This window comes from Triticum urartu, chromosome 4A (genome assembly GCF_056163025.1).
Source record: "Triticum urartu cultivar PI428250 chromosome 4A, HENAU_Tu73, whole genome shotgun sequence".
NCBI lineage: Eukaryota > Viridiplantae > Streptophyta > Magnoliopsida > Poales > Poaceae > Triticum > Triticum urartu.
Genome location: NC_141876.1, coordinates 73,823,261 through 73,842,836, shown reverse-complemented (window position 1 = coordinate 73,842,836; position 19,576 = coordinate 73,823,261). Strand labels below are relative to the sequence as shown.

At 52.4% G+C, this 19,576-nt stretch overlaps 1 protein-coding gene across 1 annotated transcript; it reads right to left on the bottom strand.

Moving 5' to 3' along the window:
• Positions 1–17,289: 17,289 nt before the first annotated feature.
• Positions 17,290–18,851, bottom strand: LOC125550794 (putative carboxylesterase 18). The gene has a single exon (XM_048713886.2). It carries the CDS (start codon positions 18,497–18,499, stop codon positions 17,474–17,476), a length of 1,026 nt encoding a protein of 341 aa, XP_048569843.2. The 5' UTR covers positions 18,500–18,851; the 3' UTR covers positions 17,290–17,473.
• Positions 18,852–19,576: the final 725 nt, after the last annotated feature.

Below are 19,576 nucleotides of genomic sequence, written 5' to 3'. Positions count from 1 at the left end.
GAGACGAGTGGCTAGCCCGGCACCTCGGTCAGGAAAAGCCGAAATCTATGGCAGCTCTCACGACGCTCATGACCCGCTTTTGTGCGGGAGAAGACAGCTGGCTGGCTCGCAGTAATAACATATCAAAGAACCATGGTACCTCAGATACCAAGGACGGCAATAGCAGGTCACGTCGCAACAAGCATAAGCGCCGCATTAACAGCGAAAATATTGAGGATACGGCAGTCAATGCCGGATTCAAAGGCTCTAAACCCGGTCAGCGGAAAAAGCCATTCAAACAAAGTACGCCGGGTCCGTCCAGCTTGGACCGTATACTCGATCGCTCGTGTCAAATACACAGCACCCCAGACAAGCCAGACAATCACGCCAACATGGATTGTTGGGTGTTCAAGCAGGCCGGCAAGTTAATTGCCGAAAACAAGGACAAGGGGCCGCATAGCGATGACGAGGAGGAACCCCGGCAGCCGCACACTGGAGGACAGAAGAGGTTTCCCCCGCAAGTGCGGACGATGAACATGATATACGCAACCCACATCCCCAAGAGGGAGCGGAAGCGTGTGCTCAGGGACGTATATGCGTTGGAGCCAGTCGCCCCAAAGTTCAACCCTTGGTCCTCCTGTCCGATCACCTTCGATCGCAGGGACCACCCCACTAGTATCCGTCATGGCGAATTCGCCGCACTGGTCCTAGACCCAATCATCAATGGAATTCACCTCACTCGAGTCCTTATGGACGGCTGCGGCAGCCTGAACCTGCTTTATCAGGGCACAGTGCGCAAAATGAGTATAGACCCCTCAAGGATCAAACCCACAAAAACGACCTTTAAGGGCGTCATCCCAGGTGTAGAGGCCCATTGCATAGGCTCAATTACACTGGAAGTGGTCTTCTGATCCCCGGATAACTTCCGAAGCGAAGAGTTAATCTTCGATATAGTCCCGTTCTGCAGTGGTTATCACACGCTGCTCGGGCGAACCGCATTTGCTAGATTCAATGCGGTACCGAATTATGCATACCTCAAGCTCAAGATGCCAGGACCTCGCGGAGTTATTATAGTCAATGGAAACATAGAGCGCTCTCTCCGAACAGAGGAGCACACCGCAGCCCTCGCAGCAGAAACGCAAAGCAGCCTCTCAAGGCAATCAACCAGTTCGGCGCTTCACAGCTCGGACACCTTCAAGCGCGCTCGGGGCAATCGGCAAATAGACCGCCTGGCGCGATCTGAGCTCGCGTAGCAATACGGCGGCCACCCCAATCCCAGCCCAGCGGCAAAACTCATGCCGCGCATACATAATTATGCATTAAAAATACCATGGGCAGAGGTGGGGAGGGGGGCACAACTGCGGCACGCCCCAAGACGCGGCCTAAACCGCACTAGGGGCTCCCCGTTCAGTTATTTTTCTTTTTCTTTCAGGACCTTAATCTCTGGAAACACTGTCCGGCAGCACTATTGCCGAACACATGATGCAGCAACCAAGGAGGCAGACAGCTACGTTATACCACGGAATTCCCAGGTTGATTACAGTAACGAGTGAAATATTCAATTTAATATCATTCCTCATCTTGCCCTTGGAAGGGACATAGTCCTACTCTTTGCTTATCGCACTATCTGTATCACTCTGCTTTAATGCAATTTTACGACTATTATTGCATTCTTGTTATATATATATATGTATATGTGTGTGTGTGTGTTCGTTAATGACGCCTTGCAACTGTACACTATGGTACGGCCAATACACCAGGGGCTTGCGTACCCCACAATGCGGTGTGAAAAGTCCAAACACTTTCACAAGTGCGGCACCCCGAACTTATAGCATTATATGCATCAGCTCCGAATCATGTCTTTGGTCAAATGTTGGGTTTGCCTGGCTCCTATGTTTTGGTACCTTACGTTCCGCTCTATCGGCTATGGTAGCGCTAGGAGAACTACTGCGATTGTGCCCCGGTTCTGCTGGGTTCAGCACCTCAGTAGATAAAGCTAAAACTGACTGTCATGATAAAGCGAGAGATTGGTCGCTGTTCGGCGAGGTTTTCAAGTCCCTAAAGACTTATGCCGCTTAGAGCGAGGGGTCGACCCTGTCCGGCTTAAAGGCATGTGTCGCGCCCCGAATTCGGCCTTCCAAATACCAAGGGCTTCGCCGAAATTTAAAATTATAGAATTCTATGGCTAAGTGAGAGTGATAAAGCATCATTAGTCCGGTTGCCTTGTTCGATGTGCTGAGCACCTCCCTCGAAGGACCCAAACATGGGAACAAGAGTGCTCAGGTTTATCCCGAACACCCCAGCACTCGTGGCATGGGGGCAGAAGCCGAGGACTAGCCATCTCTCAGATTGGATAAACAACCAAACAAAAGGTAATATTTTAAATTCCAACAAGCGTTGCATAGCGCATATGAAACAATTTTTCATACATACAGGATAAACGAGCAAGTCTCATTCAAATATTACATCTTTTGAACACTCGTTCGCGATGAGACGGGCACCCGGCAGAACACCCTCGTAGTACATCTCGGGGTGGCGGTGCTCCTTGCCCTCTGGCGGCCCCTCCTTGATCAGCTTCACGGCGTCTAGTTTGACCGACTGCAATTTCACACGGGCAAAAGCCCGGCATGCACCTTCAATGCAGACAGATCGCTTGATGACCTCCAGCCGCGGGCAGGCAACCACAAGCCGCCTCACCAAGCCGAAGAAGCTATTCAGAAGGGCGTCGCCAGGCCACAGCCGGACTATAAAGCTCTTCATGGCCTGATCGGCCGCCTTATGTAGCTCGACCATCTGCTTCAGCTGGTCGCTCATTGGCACCGGATGTTCGGCCTCAGCATACTAAGACCAGAACAACTTCTCCATCGAGCTTCCATCCTCGGCCTGGTCAAATTGTGCGGCATCGGACACACTGCGGGGCAAATCTGCGAATGCTCCTGAAGAGCTCTGGATCCAGGTAAGTAATCGGTAATTCACTTTTACATGCTTGCTTTGCATATAGAAAGCCTTACCCGTCGCTATCTTCTTCATCTCGTCGATCTCTTGGAGGGCCTTTTGGGCTTCGGCCTTGGCACTTTTTACACTCTCGAGGGCCGCGGCAAGCTCAGACTCCCGCGTCTTGGAGTCAAGCTCCAACGCCTCGTGCTTCGCCACAAGAGCCTAGAGCTCTTGCTGCACCTCGCCCACCCGAGCCTCGTGCTTCTCTTGCTCGGTGCGCTCCTTGGCCGCTGTATCCTCGGCCTAGGTTAGCGCTTGCTTTAGGGTCGCCACCTCGGTCGTGGCCCTTGGCAAACATACGATGATCCTGTCATTTTGCAATCGCGTCCTTTTTTATATATATACATAAGACAGGGTATTACTTACCCTTGTTCTCCTCAAGTTGCCTCTTGGCAAGGCCGAGCTCTTTCCTGGACCCCTCGAGGTCCTGCTTCAGTACGGCGACCTCCGCAGTTAGTGCGGCGGACGCCAGCAGCGAAGCCTGCATATGCATATTGACATACTTATATTAGACTCCTGCGATATTATTTGATCCTCCGTTCGGCTTTTCTTTGTGAACACCGAACAAAGCATCAGGGGCTACTGTCTATGCGGTAATATTTCTACTACATTTTAAAACACTTACCTCGAAGCCTGTTAGAAGGCTGGCACATGCTTCAGTCAATCCGCTCTTGGCGGACTGAATCTTCTGGATCACCGCACTCATGATAGTGCGGTGCTCCTCGTCGATGGAAGCGCTGCGAAGCACTTCCAGCAGATTGTCCGGCGCCTCTAGATGGACAGAGGTCACCGGCACAGGCGTCTTGCCCCTCTTAGAAGGAGGCCTCCTGCCCGAGCCTGGAACCGCTGGAGGTTCCGGCGCGGTGTTCGGCTGAGGACCGAACTCGGAGCCCTCAGGGGCCCCGTCCCCTCGGCTCCCGGAGTCCGGAAGGTCGCCTTGAGGCGCCTCCGGGACTGTCTCCCCTCGATCTGGTGCCTCTTGAGACAACACCTCGGCGTCGTCGGCAGGATGAGGGGAGGTGGCGGTCGAGACTGGATCACTATCCATGTCCGACAAGCCCAAGGAGCCGTCCGATGATACATCGATACTGGCTCGTGGCGGCCTGCATAATTGCGTTCGGCGTTAGGGAAAGCAATGCAAACAAAGGAATCCTGAGTTACTCTGGTATCCGAATACTTACGATCTCCCCGGGGGCTTGACCCTGGGCAACCACTCGTCTTCGCCTTCGTCGGCGGCAGTGGAACCGTCCGAAAGGAGAGTCCTTCCCTGTCGGTGTCAAAACCGGCGGATCTCGGGTAGGGGGTCCCGAACTGTGCGTCTAGGCCGGATGGTAACAGGAGGCAAGGAACACGATGTTTTACCCAGGTTCGGGCCCTCTTGATGGAGGTAAAACCCTACATCCTGCATGATTAATATTGATGATATGGGTAGTACAAGAGTAGATCTACCACGACATCAAGGAGGCTAAACCCTAGAAGCTAGTCTATGGTATGATTGTTGTATGATGAAGTTGTCCTACGGACTAAAACCCTCCGGTTTATATAGACACCGGAGAGGGTTAGGGTTACACAAAGTCGGTTACAATGGTAGGAGATCTTGAATATCCGCATCGCCAAGCTTGCCTTCCACGCCAAGGAAAGTCCATCCGGACACGGGACGAAGTTTTCAATCTTGTATCTTCATAGTCCTGGAGTCTGGCTGAAGGTATAGTCCGGCTATCCGGACACCCCCTAATCCAGGACTCCCTCAGTAGCCCCCGAACCAGGCTTCAATGACGACGAGTCCGGCGCGCAGATTGTCTTCGGCATTGCAAGGCGGGTTCTTCTCCAAATTCCGTGTACCTGCTGAATAATGTCCGATTTTCGTAATGTAGCGCACCTCGTCTTCCACGCCCAATAATGGACGTCTTCCACGTGTTAAACGAATGCGAAAAGTCAGGGTGTTTTTACATTCACACCCCTAGCCGCATAAACGAGCCGCCTATTTAATGGGATGGGGATTCAGATCCAAACCACACCTTCTCCACTCTGCGAGTAATCATCAGAGCGCCTCCAGCAAAGGTCCATTCCAACATGGCCAGCCGTCGCAGCTCCTCCTCTCACCCTTCCAGTCCTAAACCTGGAGACTGGGAGAGGTGCTCCATCCTGCACAGAGAGCTAGTGTCACTTCAGGCCAAGGGATTTCTCCCTCAGGCCTATATGGTCCCGGTCCGAGCCGGACTCGCCACCTATAATGGCGGAGAGCAAGCGGAGAGCAAGCGGAGAGCACCCCCAATCCCTCCAAAGGAGAGCGGGTGTGCCTCGTCCCTTATCTAGTAAGAGGACTTGGATTTCCAATTCATCCATTTCTCCGTGGGCTTCTGGAGTTCTACGGCCTCCAGCTGCACAATCTCACGCCCGCCTCTATATTGCATATCACGGGCTTCGTCGCCCTTTGCGAGCTATTCTTGGGTGTTGAGGCTCACTTCGCGCTGTGGAAGAGGTTATTCTGCCTGGTGCCCCACTGTCAAGAGGGGTCTATATATCAAGTGGGCGGAGCCGAAGTGTGGCGTATCGCCGGGACTGGATATCTATCCGGAACCCCAAAGAAGGCGTCCGAGGACTGGCCTTCGGAATTGTTTTATATAGATGATGTCCCGCTGCCGAATCCTATCTGGGCGGGTCTCGCCGAATTCAACAGTGCTCCCTTAAAGAAACGCCTAAGCTGGTGTCCGCGGAGCTCTCAAAGAGAAGGCGACAGGGACGTCCTTCATCTGATGGGTCGGATAAGACTATTGGCTCATTCCGGGCTAACCATGATTGAAGTCATGGCCACATGCATTATGCGGGGGGTGCAGCCGCTTCAATATAGAGGCCACCCCATGTGGGATTTTAACGGGGAGGATGACGCCACCCGTTACGGTCGTAAGGGGCCAGCCTCAACTGCCGCTCTAGTAAAGATCTTATCCTCTTTGTACAAGGGAGAAGAGGAGGAATTCCTCCGCGTCATCCCGCAGGGCGGATTTTCTATGTACAACCCTCCGAGTTGGGTAAGTGGACAATTGTGCTTGCCCATCCGTTTTATATTCCCATGATTAAATATGTAGTCTAACGACTTCAACATAGGAACTGCGTCAAGAAGTAAAGGATATAAATAGCCGTCCCCCACAGCCCGAGGATCCAGAACGGTCCCTCGATCCGGACTCCGAAGAGGATCCGGACATATTGGTGGAGCTGATCGATGGGGTGTTTCATCAGCTAAGCAAGGACAATACCTTGGTGGCCATTACGGCTGATTACCCATGGTTAATTCCGGCCTCCCAGGTAACAAAGAGCGGAGTCTCATCCCCTTGAGAAGGAATCCATTCTCACGCATTTCAGTCTTCCTGACAACGACCGTGTTTTGCAGGGGAGGTTTCCGAGGTGGGAGGCCGAACCTGCGGCGGCTAGCCAACGAGGGGCCGCAGGGCCCCGTGGGGTAAAAAGGAATGTAGTCCGGACTGAGACGCCGGCGCAAAGGTATAGCGCACCCTCTTTTTCCCTGGTGTTATTCCTTCAGGGCATATTAACGTTCGTGTTGTCTTCAGGACGAAGAGACCTCGCCGGACTACATCCGGAGAGGCTGCCAATCGCGCCTCCACCAGCCAGGCTCCAAAGCCTGGCCCAGAAGCGGAATCGAACACAAGGCGCGCACCGGACGCTCATTCGACAGAGGATGCGAACAGGCTGTCTGCCACCAATTCCGAGGTGGAGAGTGCCATGAACCACAGGCGTCGCCGGACAGTTCTTCGCGACGCTTGTTTCTCCCAAGAGGCATTAGATGCCTTCCATTCGGGAGATGCGTACCTCCGTGCCGCTCAAAATGGTTTAGCGAGAGCCACGGAGCAATATGTAAAAGACATACGGGTAAGAAATTTTTTGGTAAATATATATATATATACCAGTAGCCCCCGAGACTTGAAACAGTTAGAGTAACTGATTTAAGGATCATTTGTTATGCAGGTTCTCACAGAGAAGAATACCGTACTGTCCCAGGAGCTGGAAGAGTGCAAAGCCCAACTGGAGGCCGCACTAGCCGCAGCAGGGGAGCCCAAAGAGACCCCCTCTGGTAAGATACACTTCGAAAGATTAGTATCTTGTGAAGTGCGGCGTGGGTGTAAGTCTGCCAAATCATATTGCAGATGGCGCCAGACTGGATCCAGAGAGGCAACAACTCTTACGCCGGCTAAAGGCCGGTGAGAGTATGCTGACAAGGGTGAGGTGGGAGAAGAATGATCTTCAGGATGCCAACACCAAGCTGGATGTTGAACTTAAAGATGTTCGTGGCCAGCTGTCGGACTCCACTAAGGAGAATCGGCGGCTTCGACGCGGCATATTTAGTAAGTGCTTAAGCGAATCTTTGAAAGAAAAGAGTTCGGCGAGGAAGTCGACTAACAGAGTAATGTCTGTAGGTATGCTAACGGGTCGTCCTGCAGAGGAGATGCCCGGTTCTACGGGTGACCTTCTTCCCGAGCTCTCGCAACTGCACGAGCGAGTTTGGCAGGCGATGCGAGGCGTTGCCCAAGCCTTATGGCCTTCCCACTCCATGCCCGAGGGCCTTGGAGAGCTTTCGAGAAGCTTAAGGGAGCTCGGTGGCGCTTCCGGTTGTGGAAGATATCGGCCTACCGACAAGGCGCTAGGGAGGCCTGGGCCATGGTGAAGACGCCGTACACGAAGTCTGACCCAAACCACATGGCCGAGGTCGGACCTGTGGGGCCTGATGGGAAGGAGATCCCTGTAAGCTTAGTATACGGCCAAGTAGAATTGGCCGCCAAGTATTCCCAGCAGGACTGTAAGTTAGACAGCCTGTTAGATGGTATTGAAGAGGAATACAATTAGTCAGAGTGACTATGTACTTTTTAATTGACATGTGTAATGCCTTCTAGGCGGATTGTAGATCGTTTGTCGTTGCCGACCCTTTTGCTTCAACCTCAGGACCTGACGGTCCGGAGTGTGTCTGAATACCCTATCGGTTATGTAAGAACCGGGGTATGCATGGAGACCAGGCGTAGGGGTCATTAGTGCTTTATCATACAAGTGCCCAACTAGTTATGTTATATTACATGGTTAGTAAGAAACATCTTCCAGAGAGAATAGTTCCGTTAGGGGTTCCTTTCTCTGGGAGGCATGCCCTAAAGTGCATGTACGGACTGCAAACGCAGGAAAATCATCTGGGGGCATATATATAAATAAGTAAAAAAGGTAATCTTTTAGTTCACCGACCGAATATTCCCTTAAGAACGCTAGCTTTCGGCTTCACCTAGTCTGAGGTACACATCCGGCTGATCCGGTAGTAACAATCGCAGAGGTGCTCCCTTTACCACCTAGCCGAACAATCGGGAACATAGGGGTAAGCACAGGAGCCAGGCAACCCAGCTTGGCCAAAACTTAAGTCATATCGATGCATATAATGGTGAAGAAAAGGTACATGCAGAAGTTTGACACATGTGGTGGGCATGAAGCCCGTATAAATAAGCTTATGTTAAAGAAGCCCCCAGGTTTAATGAGCGCGAGTAGCACGTCACTTGAGGAGCCTTTAAGGGCTATAAAAGAAAAAGGGGGGAAGGAGAGAAATGTAAGACAGAAAATGTAAAAAATGGACAGAGGAAGGAGACAAACACGGAGTCCGGCGCTAGGCATAGAATCTTCGGAGACGGGCCGCGTTCCATGGGTTCGGCTCGAGTCGGTTATCCGACGCATCTCGCAGGCGGTATGCTCCACCAGTCAGGACTTGGTCGATTATGAAGGGACCTTCACACTTGGGCTTCAGCTTGTCCTTTTTCTTGTCCGGTAGGCGTAGAACTAATTCACCAACGTTGTAGTTTTTGGCCCGCACTTCTCTGCTTTGATATCTTCGAGCCTGCTGTTGATAGAATGCGGAACGGGCTTTTGCCACATCGCGCTCCTCCTCTAAGGCGTCCAAACTGTCCTGCCGATCGAGCTTGGCTTCCCTTTCTTTGTACATGCGCACTCGAGGTGAGTCATGAATTATGTCGCAGGGCAAGACTGCCTCTGTGTCGTACACCATAAAAATGGTGTGTATCCGGTGGTGCGATTCGGCGTGGTCCGCAGCCCCCAGAGTACGGAGTCGAGCTCCTTTACCCAGTGCGTGTTAGATTCCTTGAGGGACCGCACTAATCTGAGTTTGATGCCGCTCATGATGAGACCATTTGCACGTTCGACCTGACCGTTAGTTTGTGGGTGATAGAAGGAAGCATAATCGAGCTTGATGCCCATGTTTTTGCACCAGAGTTTTACCTCATCGGCCGTAAAGTTCGTGCCGTTATCGATGATGATGTTGTGGGGGACGCCATAACGGTGTACGACCCCGGATATAAAGTCTATCACAGGTCCAGATTCGGCCGTCTTAACAGGCTTGGCTTCTATCCATTTGGTGAACTTATCCACCATGACCAGTAAGTATTTTTTTCTTGTGGATTCCGCCTTTAAGGGGTCCCACCATGTCAAGCCCCCAGACCACGAAAGGCCAAGTGATGGGGATAGTTTGGAGGGTGGTGGGTGGCATATGTCTTTGGTTTGCAAAAAGCTGGCAACTGGCGCATCGTTGGACCAAGTCCTGAGCGTCCGCCCGGGCCGTCGACCAATAAAAGCCTGTACGGAAAGCCTTGCTTACAAGGGACCGGGCTGCGGCGTGATGGCCACCGAGTCCGGCATGAATTTCAGCCAGCAGGGTCCGCCCTTCCTCTTCGGAGATGCACCTTTGAAGGACTCCGGTAGTGCTTTTCTTATAGAGTTCTCCCTCATGGACTTTATAGGCTTTAGATCGCCGAACTATACAGCGTGCCTCGTTTTGGTCCTCTGGGAGTTCCTGCCTAGTAAGGTAGGCTAGGAATGGTTCTGTCCACGGGGCGATAACGGCCATTAGTACGTGGGCTGAGGTTGTGATTTCATTGGCAGAGCCTCCGATTATGTCAGATTGTTCGGCGTCGGACAGTGCGGTTGGGTCCGGCTAATATTGTCATGTTCCCCTTCCCATAGTACGGATGGCTTGAACAGCCTTTCCAGGAAGATGTTGGGGGGGACCGCATCGCGTTTTGCGCCGATGCGTGCCAGGACGTCTGCCGCCTGATTGTTTTCTCGGGCTATATGGTGAAATTCGAGCCCCTCAAACTGAGCTGACATTTTGAGGACGGCGTTGCGGTAAGCTGCCATTTTTGGATCCTTGGCATCGAAGTCTCCATTTATTTGGGATATCGCGAGTTTCGAATCCCCGCGCACCTCTAGGCGTTGAATGCCCATGGATACTGCCATCCGGAGACCATGTAAAAGGGCCTCGTATTCGGCTGCATTGTTGGAGTCCGTGTACATAATCTGGAGTACATATTGAACTGTGTCTCCTGTGGGGGACGTCAAAACGACGCCGGCCCCAAGTCCGGCCAACATTTTGGAACCGTCGAAGTGCATGATCCAGTTTGAATATGTGTCGTACTCTTTAGGGAGTTCGGCCTCCGTCCATTCTGCGATGAAGTCGGCCAAAACTTGCGACTTGATAGCTCGCCGTGGCCTATAAGTTATGTCGAACGGGAGGAGCTCGATGGCCCATTTTGCAATCCGGCCCGTTGCGTCACGGTTGTTTATAATATCGTTGAGTGGTACTTCCGATGCTACTGTGATTGAACACTCTTGAAAGAAGTTTCCTAGCTTCCGGGATGCCATGAATACCGCATATGCAATCTTTTGATAATGTGGGTACCGTGATTTGCATGGGGTGAGGACAGTGGACACATAGTAAACCAGCTTTTGAAGGGGGAATTTATGTCCATCCGTTTCCCGTTCGACGACGAGTACTGCGCTGACAACTTGATGGGTTGCTGCAATGTACAATAGCATTGGTTCGCCGATGTTTGGCGCGGCCAGGACGGGGTTTGTTGCCAATATGGCTTTTATTTCCTCGAGTCCGGCCGTGGCGGCATCCGTCCACTCAGAGTGTTCGGTGCGCCGAAGGAGGCGATAGAGGGGTAGCGCCTTTTCTCCCAACCGGGAGATAAAGCGGCTTAGAGCCGCCACACATCCGGTTAATTTTTGTATTTGTTTGAGGTCCTTTGGGATATCCAATTGTGACAAAGCTCGGATCTTGGCTGGATTTGCTTCGATTCCTCTACCGGATACAATGAAGCCCAAGAGCTTTCCGGCTGGAACGCCGAAAACGCATTTTTCCGGATTTAGCTTGATGTCATATGCTCGGAGGTTGTCAAATGTAAGCCTCAAGTCGTCTACTAGGGATTCGACATGTCTTGTTTTTACGACCACATCATCCACGTATGCCTCTACTGTTTTGCCGATCTGGTTTGCCAGACATGTCTGAATCATGCGCTGATATGTTGCGCCGGCGTTTTTGAGCCCGAAAGGCATTGTGTTGAAGCAGAATGGGCCGTATTGGGTGATGAATGCTGTTGCGGCTTGGTCTGACTTGACCATCTTGATTTGATGGTAACCGGAGTATGCGTCGAGGAAGCACAACGAATCGTGTCCTGCAATGGCGTCAATAATTTGATCGATGCGGGGGAGGGGGAAGGGATCCTTTGGGCAAGCCTTGTTAAGGTCTTTGAAGTCAACGCACAGGCGCCAGGATTTGTCCTTCTTTGGTACCATCACCAAGTTTGCTAGCCAGTCCGGATGTTTTATATCTCTGATGAATCCGGCCTCCAATAGTTTGGCTAGCTCCTCTCCCATTGGCTGTCTCTTGGGCTCAGAGAAACGCCGAAGGGCTTGTTTGACAGGTTTGAATCCTTTTAGGATATTTAAGTTGTGTTCGGCCAGCCTGCGTGGGATTCCTGGCATGTCTGAAGGGTGCCAGGCAAAAATGTCCCGGTTCTCCCGTAGGAATTCACGCAGTGCGGCGTCTACATCGGGGTTTAATCGTGCCCCGATGGAAGCTGTTTTATTGGGGTCCGTTGGATGGACCTGGAATTTGACTATTTCATCCGCTGGTTTAAAGGAGGTGGACTTGGATCTTTTATCGAGTATCACATCGTCCCTATTTATCGTGGAGCGCAGCGTAGTCAGTTCCTCAGCCGCTAGGGCTTCGGACAGTGCCTCAAGGGCCAATGCGGCTGTCTTGTTTTCGGCACGGAGTGCTATGTCCGGATCACTAGCGAGAGTGATGATTCCGTTCGGCCTGGGCATCTTGAGCTTCATGTACCCGTAATTGGGTATTGCTTAGAAGATTGTAAACGCTTCCCGCCCCAGCAGAGCGTCGTATCCGCTATTGAACGGGGCCACTTGGAATGTGACCTCTTCGGACCTATAATTATCCGGCGTGCCGAACACCACATCTAGTGTGATTTTTCCTGCACAGCGTGCTTCCCGACTGGGGATTATTCCTCTAAAGGTTGTGCTGCTTCGCTCAATGCGGTTCCAGACTATTTCCATTTTTTGAAGGGTTTCCTCATAAATGAGGTTCAATCCGCTGCCTCCGTCCATGAGTACCTTGGTAAGGCGAAAGCCGTCCACTATAGGACTGAGTACCAATGCGGCTGGTGCTTGAGCTGTTCGGATTTTAGGTTCATCACTGGCATTAAAAGTAATAGCCGTGTCACTCCATGGGTTTATTGTTGCTACTTGATAGACTTCGGCGAGGCTGTGGAGTGTTCTTTTTTGCATATTATTTGATGCGAAAGTCTCGAAGACTGTTAAGACTGTACTGGAGTCCCTGAGGTGGCTTTCTGCGGCCTCCGTAATTAGGAGATCTTCGCCCCTTTTGACCACCTGCCGGAGTATCCAACATGCTCTAAGGCTATGAGTTGGTGTGGCGTCCTCTGTACTATGAATTTTACAGGGTCCATTAAGCCACCCCTCCAGTACAGTTCCATGCCCTGTAGAGGGTTTTGGTTTTTTGGTTTTTAACCCGGGTGTCTGATGATGATGCACCCTTTTATTTCGGACGAGGTTTCTATTCAGGGTCGGATTGTCCCAAAATTTAGTTTCGGTTTTCCGGGCGCTTTCCATCGCACAGTACTTTTGTACTATGGACGCCAAGTCAGCGAAGCGTGTAAGATCACGACGACCTGTGGCGTTGAGGATTCCCTTGTCCATGCAATTATTGCAGAAGATTGAGATTGCGTCTTCCTCGCGGCAGTCCTTTATCCTGTTCATAACCAGGAGGAACCTTGCCCAGTAATGATGTACTGATTCTTCGGGCTTTTGCCTGATTTGGGATAGATCGCTTATGTTCGGGTGGGTGGGTGGAATTAAGTCCGGAACTTCACCGAATCTAAGACTCAAAGGCCAAGGAGTTTCCGAACTCTGAAGTTTGGATTCTTGGATGTTGTCCAGTGAATCTAGCCCGTTGCCTGATTCTAAGTTCAGGTCTTGAGTTACATCCTCCCCTCTGCGGGTATCCGGCTTGGAGGGATCGGGAATCCGGACGTAGCAAGTCCTTAAGATAGATGAAGAGTCGCCGCACTGTGCCTCTACCACGGCAACGTGATGGGTGACTTGGGGAGAATTAATTTCTCTTAGATCGAGTTTAAGCCCAACCTGGTCATAATCCGTAGTGACCCCCAAGGCGGCGATGCGATCCAAGAGCTCGTTTACGAAAGAGAGCTCCATCGTATCTAACTGCTCGACGAGTTCCGAGCTGACGTGAAGATTGCTTTTGATGACCCGAGAGGTCACCGTCGGCGCAACGGCCGAACAGGCAGTCATGAGAAAACCGCCTAGCCGGAGAGTTTGGCCGACAGCCAAGGCTCCCTTAGTAACGGCGCCGTCTTTAAAGACGGGAAGAGGCATCCTTCCTGATTGTGATGGCACAGAGGAACTCTCAATGAAAGCACCAATGTCGGTGTCAAAACCGGCGGATCTCGGGTAGGGGGTCCCGAACTGTGCGTCTAGGCCGGATGGTAACAGGAGGCAAGGAACACGATGTTTTACCCAGGTTCGGGCCCTCTTGATGGAGGTAAAACCCTACATCCTGCTTGATTAATATTGATGATATGGGTAGTACAAGAGTAGATCTACCACAAGATCAAGGAGGCTAAACCCTAGAAGCTAGCCTATGGTATGATTGTTGTATGATGAAGTTGTCCTACGGACTAAAACCCTCCGGTTTATATAGACACCGGAGAGGGTTAGGGTTACACAAAGTCGGTTACAATGGTAGGAGATCTTGAATATCCGCATCGCCAAGCTTGCCTTCCACGCCAAGGAAAGTCCCATCCGGACACGGGACGAAGTCTTCAATCTTGTATCTTCATAGTCCTGGAGTCTGGCTGAAGGTATAGTCCGGCTATCCGGACACCCCCTAATCCAGGACTCCCTCATTCCCTTCTTGGACCCTCCGGCCTCCCCGGTTGGGGTGGCCTTCCTTTTCTTGTCTCCCCCAGTCGGTGGGGGAGCATCTTCTTCTTCTTCCTCGTCTTCGGGGGAAGAGTGCGCCGCAGAGTCATCGGACAGTGAGTCCGACGACGCCTGGCGTCGGGAACTCTTTCGGGTTCCCTTGGCCTTCTTGGTCTTCTCCGGCACCGTATAAGGGGCCGGAGTCAACATCTTCGCCAAAAGAGCGTCTGCGGGGCCTTCGGGTAAAGGAGCAGGACAGTCAATCTGTCCGGCCATCTTCTGCCAGTCCTGTCAAAGGTACGAGAGTTTAGATCCCGCATAGAGTCAATCTATAAGTATCCTGTGAAAGGTAAAGCAGCTTACCGCACTGGCTTGGCGCTTCGCGCTGAATCCGCGATCCTCAGTAATAGGAGGGGACCTCGGCACTTTTGAACAGCACCCTCCAGGCGTCTTCATGAGTCGTATCGAAGAGCCTGTTCAGAGTTCGGTGCTGCGCCAGATTGAACTCCCACAAGTTGAACTCTCGTTGTTGGCATGGGAGTATCCGGCGGATGAGCATAACTTGGACTATGTTGACAAGCTTGAGCTTCTTGTCCACCATGTTTTGAATACATATATGTTTGGAGTCTGGTCAGCTCTTTCGAATTACCCCAGGATAGGCCCTTCTCTTTCCAGGAGGTGAGCCGTGTGGGGATGCCAGATCGGAACTCAGGGGCCGCTGCCCATGCAGGGTCGCGCGGCTCGGTGATATAGAACCACCCCGATTGCCACCCCTTTATGGTTTCCACAAAGGAGCCCTCGAGCCATATTACGTTGGGCATCTTGCCCACCATGGCGCCTCCGCACTCCGCCTGGCGGCCGCCCACCACCTTCGGCTTGACATTGAAGGTCTTCAGCCATAAGCCGAAGTGGGGCTTGATGCGGAGGAAGGCCTCGCACACGACGATAAACGCCGAGATGTTGAGGATGAAGTTCGGGGCCAGATCGTGGAAATCCAGGACATAATAAAATATTAGCCCCCGGACGAAGGGCTGGAGAGGGAATCCCAGTCCGCGGAGGAAATGGGTGAGGAATACTACCCTCTCATGGGGCCTGGGGGTGGGGATGAGCAGCCCCTCATCTGGGAGCCGGTGCGCGATGTCGTCAGGCAGGTATCCGGCTCTCCTCAGTTTCTTGATGTCTCCCTCCGTGACGGAGGAGACCATCCACTTGCCTCCCGCTCCGGACATGATTGGAGAAGGTCGAGGTAGGAAGTGCGGACTTGGGCGCTAGAGCTCGAGTGTGCGAAAACGGATGGGTAAGGGAGGAAGAAGGCGTGGATAGAAAGGTGAATCCTTATCCCTTTATATGGGCGGACGAAACTAAGTGTCCCCACTTGCCTGGTAAAACTCGCTTATCCCCCAAGCGCAGCAATTGATGGCGCGGTTGGGTTACCCACGCCCGTATTGATGAGAATCCCGTGATAAGGGGACACGATCTCTGCTTTGACAAGACGTGTCGAAAAACTGCCTCGCGTTATGTGCGGGGCTGGTTAAAAGAAACGGTTCGAATAATCACCGGGCCATGACGTAACGTCATGCTGCCAAGACAAGCCAGCAAATTAGATCTGCGAAAAAATTATTCTCTCTACGGTGGAATGTGGAACTTATTTTGCAGGGTCGGACACTATCCTCGTATTCAAATTCTTCTGTGATGTATTCGGAGAAGGAACCCGCCTTGCAATGCCGAAGACAATACTGCGCGCCGGACTCATCGTCATTGAAGCCTGGTTCAGGGGCTACTGAGGGAGTCCTGGATTAGGGGGTCTCCGGACAGCCGGACTATATCCTTTGGCCGGACTGTTGGACTATGAAGATACAAGATTGAAGACTTCGTCCCGTGTCCGGATGGGACTCTACTTGGCGTGGAAGGCAAGCTAGGCAATACGGATATGGATATCTCCTCCTTTGTAACCGACCTTGTGTAACCCTAACCCTCTCCGGTGTCTATATAAACCGAAGGGTTTTAGTCCGTAGGACAACAACCACAACATACAATCATACCATATGCTAGCTTCTAGGGTTTAGCCTCTCTGATCTCGTGGTAGATCTACTCTTGTACTACCCATATCATCAATATCAATCAAGCAGGACGTAGGGTTTTACCTCCATCAAGAGGGCCCGAACCTGGGTAAAACATCGTGTCCCCTGCCTGCTGTTACCATCCGGCCTAGACGCACAGTTCGGGACCCCCTACCTGAGATCCGCCGGTTTTGACACCGACAATGGGTGTGTATTCGCTATGCACCACTAGATAGAAACCTGGGACGACCCTATGCCTGATTTATGTTGCTTCAAGTTCTCCCCCGTGGGGCGCGATACTAAAAAGTTGCCAAGATTCTTCCTGTTGCCCACCACTTTTGTACTGTGCCATCTATGAGGAATAGCTGGGACTGAAACAAGTAGGTCCACGACATCATGTAAGAGTGAAAGTGAACGTGGAGTTGTCAGGCTAAAGTTATATCATTGTTGCCTTCTTGCCTAGTTGCGTCTACTTAAGGCGTCTGTATAAATTTGGGCCTAATAAAAAAGCGTCAGAAGAATATAAGTTCTCTATCCTCAGAGCATCCGATTAACCTTTCACGCCCAATCACTTGGTGTTGTACATGTCCTATGCTTGGAGCTCAACGTATCATGGACAGTCCAGCCAATGATGATGAACGAACAGGTAAAGTACATGATTGAATCGCCTTATGATAAGGCGTCTGTCCTCCAAGTGTAAACCCACCGACTTAGTACCCACGGTTTAACTGTAAATAACACGTCATAGTAATAGGGTTTATACCTATGCAGAACAAACATTGAACAATCTGAGATCGGCGATGGTCAAAAGCGACTCCTTCTACGGCGCCTTCACGTGTAAGTTATGCGTCTGGCGATACGACGTGAGGGAGGACAAGGCGACGAAATAAGTTTTTTTTGGAGGAGGGGGGACTGGGCGAAATAAGATTCTCGGGGGTCATTTAGGGATATCCGTCATTTAGTAAATATAACACTTATTACACGTCGTCATCCGTACTGCACTACTGCTATTCACTACGAGTACTATGGTCCAGATACGTCATGCCAGCACACCCAATCCTCTTCTCCTAATTCCGACCACACAGGCGAACACTGACACTGTCGATACTGGCGCGAGCCGCTCACTTGCCGCCGTCGCTCCCGGCGACGAACTCCTTCATCCTCAGCATGAGGTCCTTGGACTCGGCGAACTCCGGGAAGACATAGAAGGCGTGGATGGCTTCGGGGTACTCCAGCACCCGCACCTTCTTTCCCTTGGAGGTCAGCATCTCGCAGTACCGCCGCTGCCAATCCTGGAGCGGGTCGTACCCGCCGACCACCACCACCGCCGGCGGGAACGCCGGGGAGTCGATGCCGGCCGCGGCCGCAGGGGAAGCCGCGTGCGCGGCCTCGTGCGTCCGGTCGGCACCTGGCGGGAGGAAGGCGCGCCACATCCAGTCGCAGCGGGAGATGGACACGATGGGCGCGCCCTCCAGCTGGAGCTCGGAGGGAGTCCGTTCCTCGCCGCCGAAGAAGGGCTGGATGGCGATGAGGCCGGAGATCCGGACGTTGGCGAAGGACGGGGAGGACATGGCGTAGCGGCGGGCGACGTGGTGGGCGATGTTGGCGCCTGCGCTGTCCCCGGCGAGGAAGCAGCGGGAGGCGTCGAGGGGCGCGACGTCGGCGGGGTGCTTCTTGGGGTCGTCGAGGAAGCGGAGCGCGGAGAACCCGTCGTCGTACGCCGCCGGGAACCGGTGCTCCGGAGAGCGGCGGTAGTCAACCGACAGCACGGCCGCGCCGCAGTACCTGGCGATGCGGCGGCACGCGGCGTCGTAGGCGAGGGAGGCCGCGGAGAGGTAGGCGAACCCGCCGCCGTGGAAGAACAGGACAACCGGGAGCGGGCCGGGCAGGCCCACGGGGTGGAAGAGGCGGGCCCGGAGCGGGGTCGCGGGGTCGACGTCGATGTCGCGGGAGGAGACGCCGTTGCGCGGGGCGGCGGAGGGCGGGACGCCGGGGTCGAGGTAGGTGAGCAGGCGGCGGTTGATTGTGCCGTCAGCGCGGCAGGTGGCGTCGGTGAGGTAACCCGCGGCGAAGATCGACAGGCGCGTCCGCCACGACATGGGCGGCGCCAGCCTCCTCGCCTTGGCCGGAGCCTTCAAATCCGCCATGGCTGCGTTCGCGTGCGCTCTTTCGAGTTGGACCGAGAGGGGGCGGCGAGATGCCGATGCGTGAGCTCCGGTGGTATTTATGGTGGTTAGTTAGCGAGAATTCTAGTCACCAACCAGTCGGAGCATGCGTAAGAGGGTCGGCCTGTCAATGGGCTGGGGTTTCCCCTTCCAGCGGAGTAATTTATGATGGCCATGTTCCTTTGTCGAGGTACCCGTGGCTCGCCGGCGACCTTGGCAACCGCTGCGATGCGATCTGCCGGAGCTTTAACTTCGCCGGCGGGTCTGTCAGTGGCTAAATCTCTTTGTAGTTGGATGGTTAAAGACAGCTTAGCCAGCCGCAATTGCGTGCTGCGCCATTAATCACGTTCTTGCTGTGAAACGAAAGAAGAATTTTACTACTCGTACTATCGTAGCACTCTTCCGTCCTAAAACTCTTGTTTTAGATTAGTCTATATAAATATATATATATACATATATATTTAATACTAAAACGTGACTTAATACATTCATGTTTAAACAAATCTACATTAAGAATTTTGAGACGAAAGGAGTACTATCGTAATGGTCGTCATGGAGTCGTGGCCTCATGGGATTGGGAGAAGAACGGTGCAGCGGAGTCCTGCACCGAGAAGTTAGGGCCTATTCGGTTTGGAGGATTTTTATAGGAAACACATAGAAACAAGGATTACAGAGGAAAATTTTCTATAGATGCATTCGGTTTGTAGGAAATGTGTACAGAAATATCATAGGAATACTATTCATTTTCTCTATTTTTGAAGGAAATTACACATCCACTCAAAACTCATTTTACGTGTAGGAACGAGACGAGTCAAATCCTTAGGATGGCAAATGCCATCCTATAAAATTTCTATACTAGTTCTAATTCCTACATTATGAAATCCTCCAAACCAATGAGCCCTTAGTGGCTTCAACAACTCGTGCCGGGTACTGCCTGTCAAACGCACACGAATGTGGTGTCCTGCCTTGGGCGGCCGCCCCGCCTTACAAGGGAAACGATAATGGTGCGCGATATGGTTACTACACGACATGACATCGGTCCAACTCACGCGCTGTCTC

Excerpts from the sequence above, each read along its gene's own strand:
- LOC125550794 (XM_048713886.2), bottom strand. The coding sequence starts at position 18,499 with ATGGCGGATTTGAAGGCTCCGGCCAAGGCGAGGAGGCTGGCGCCGCCC.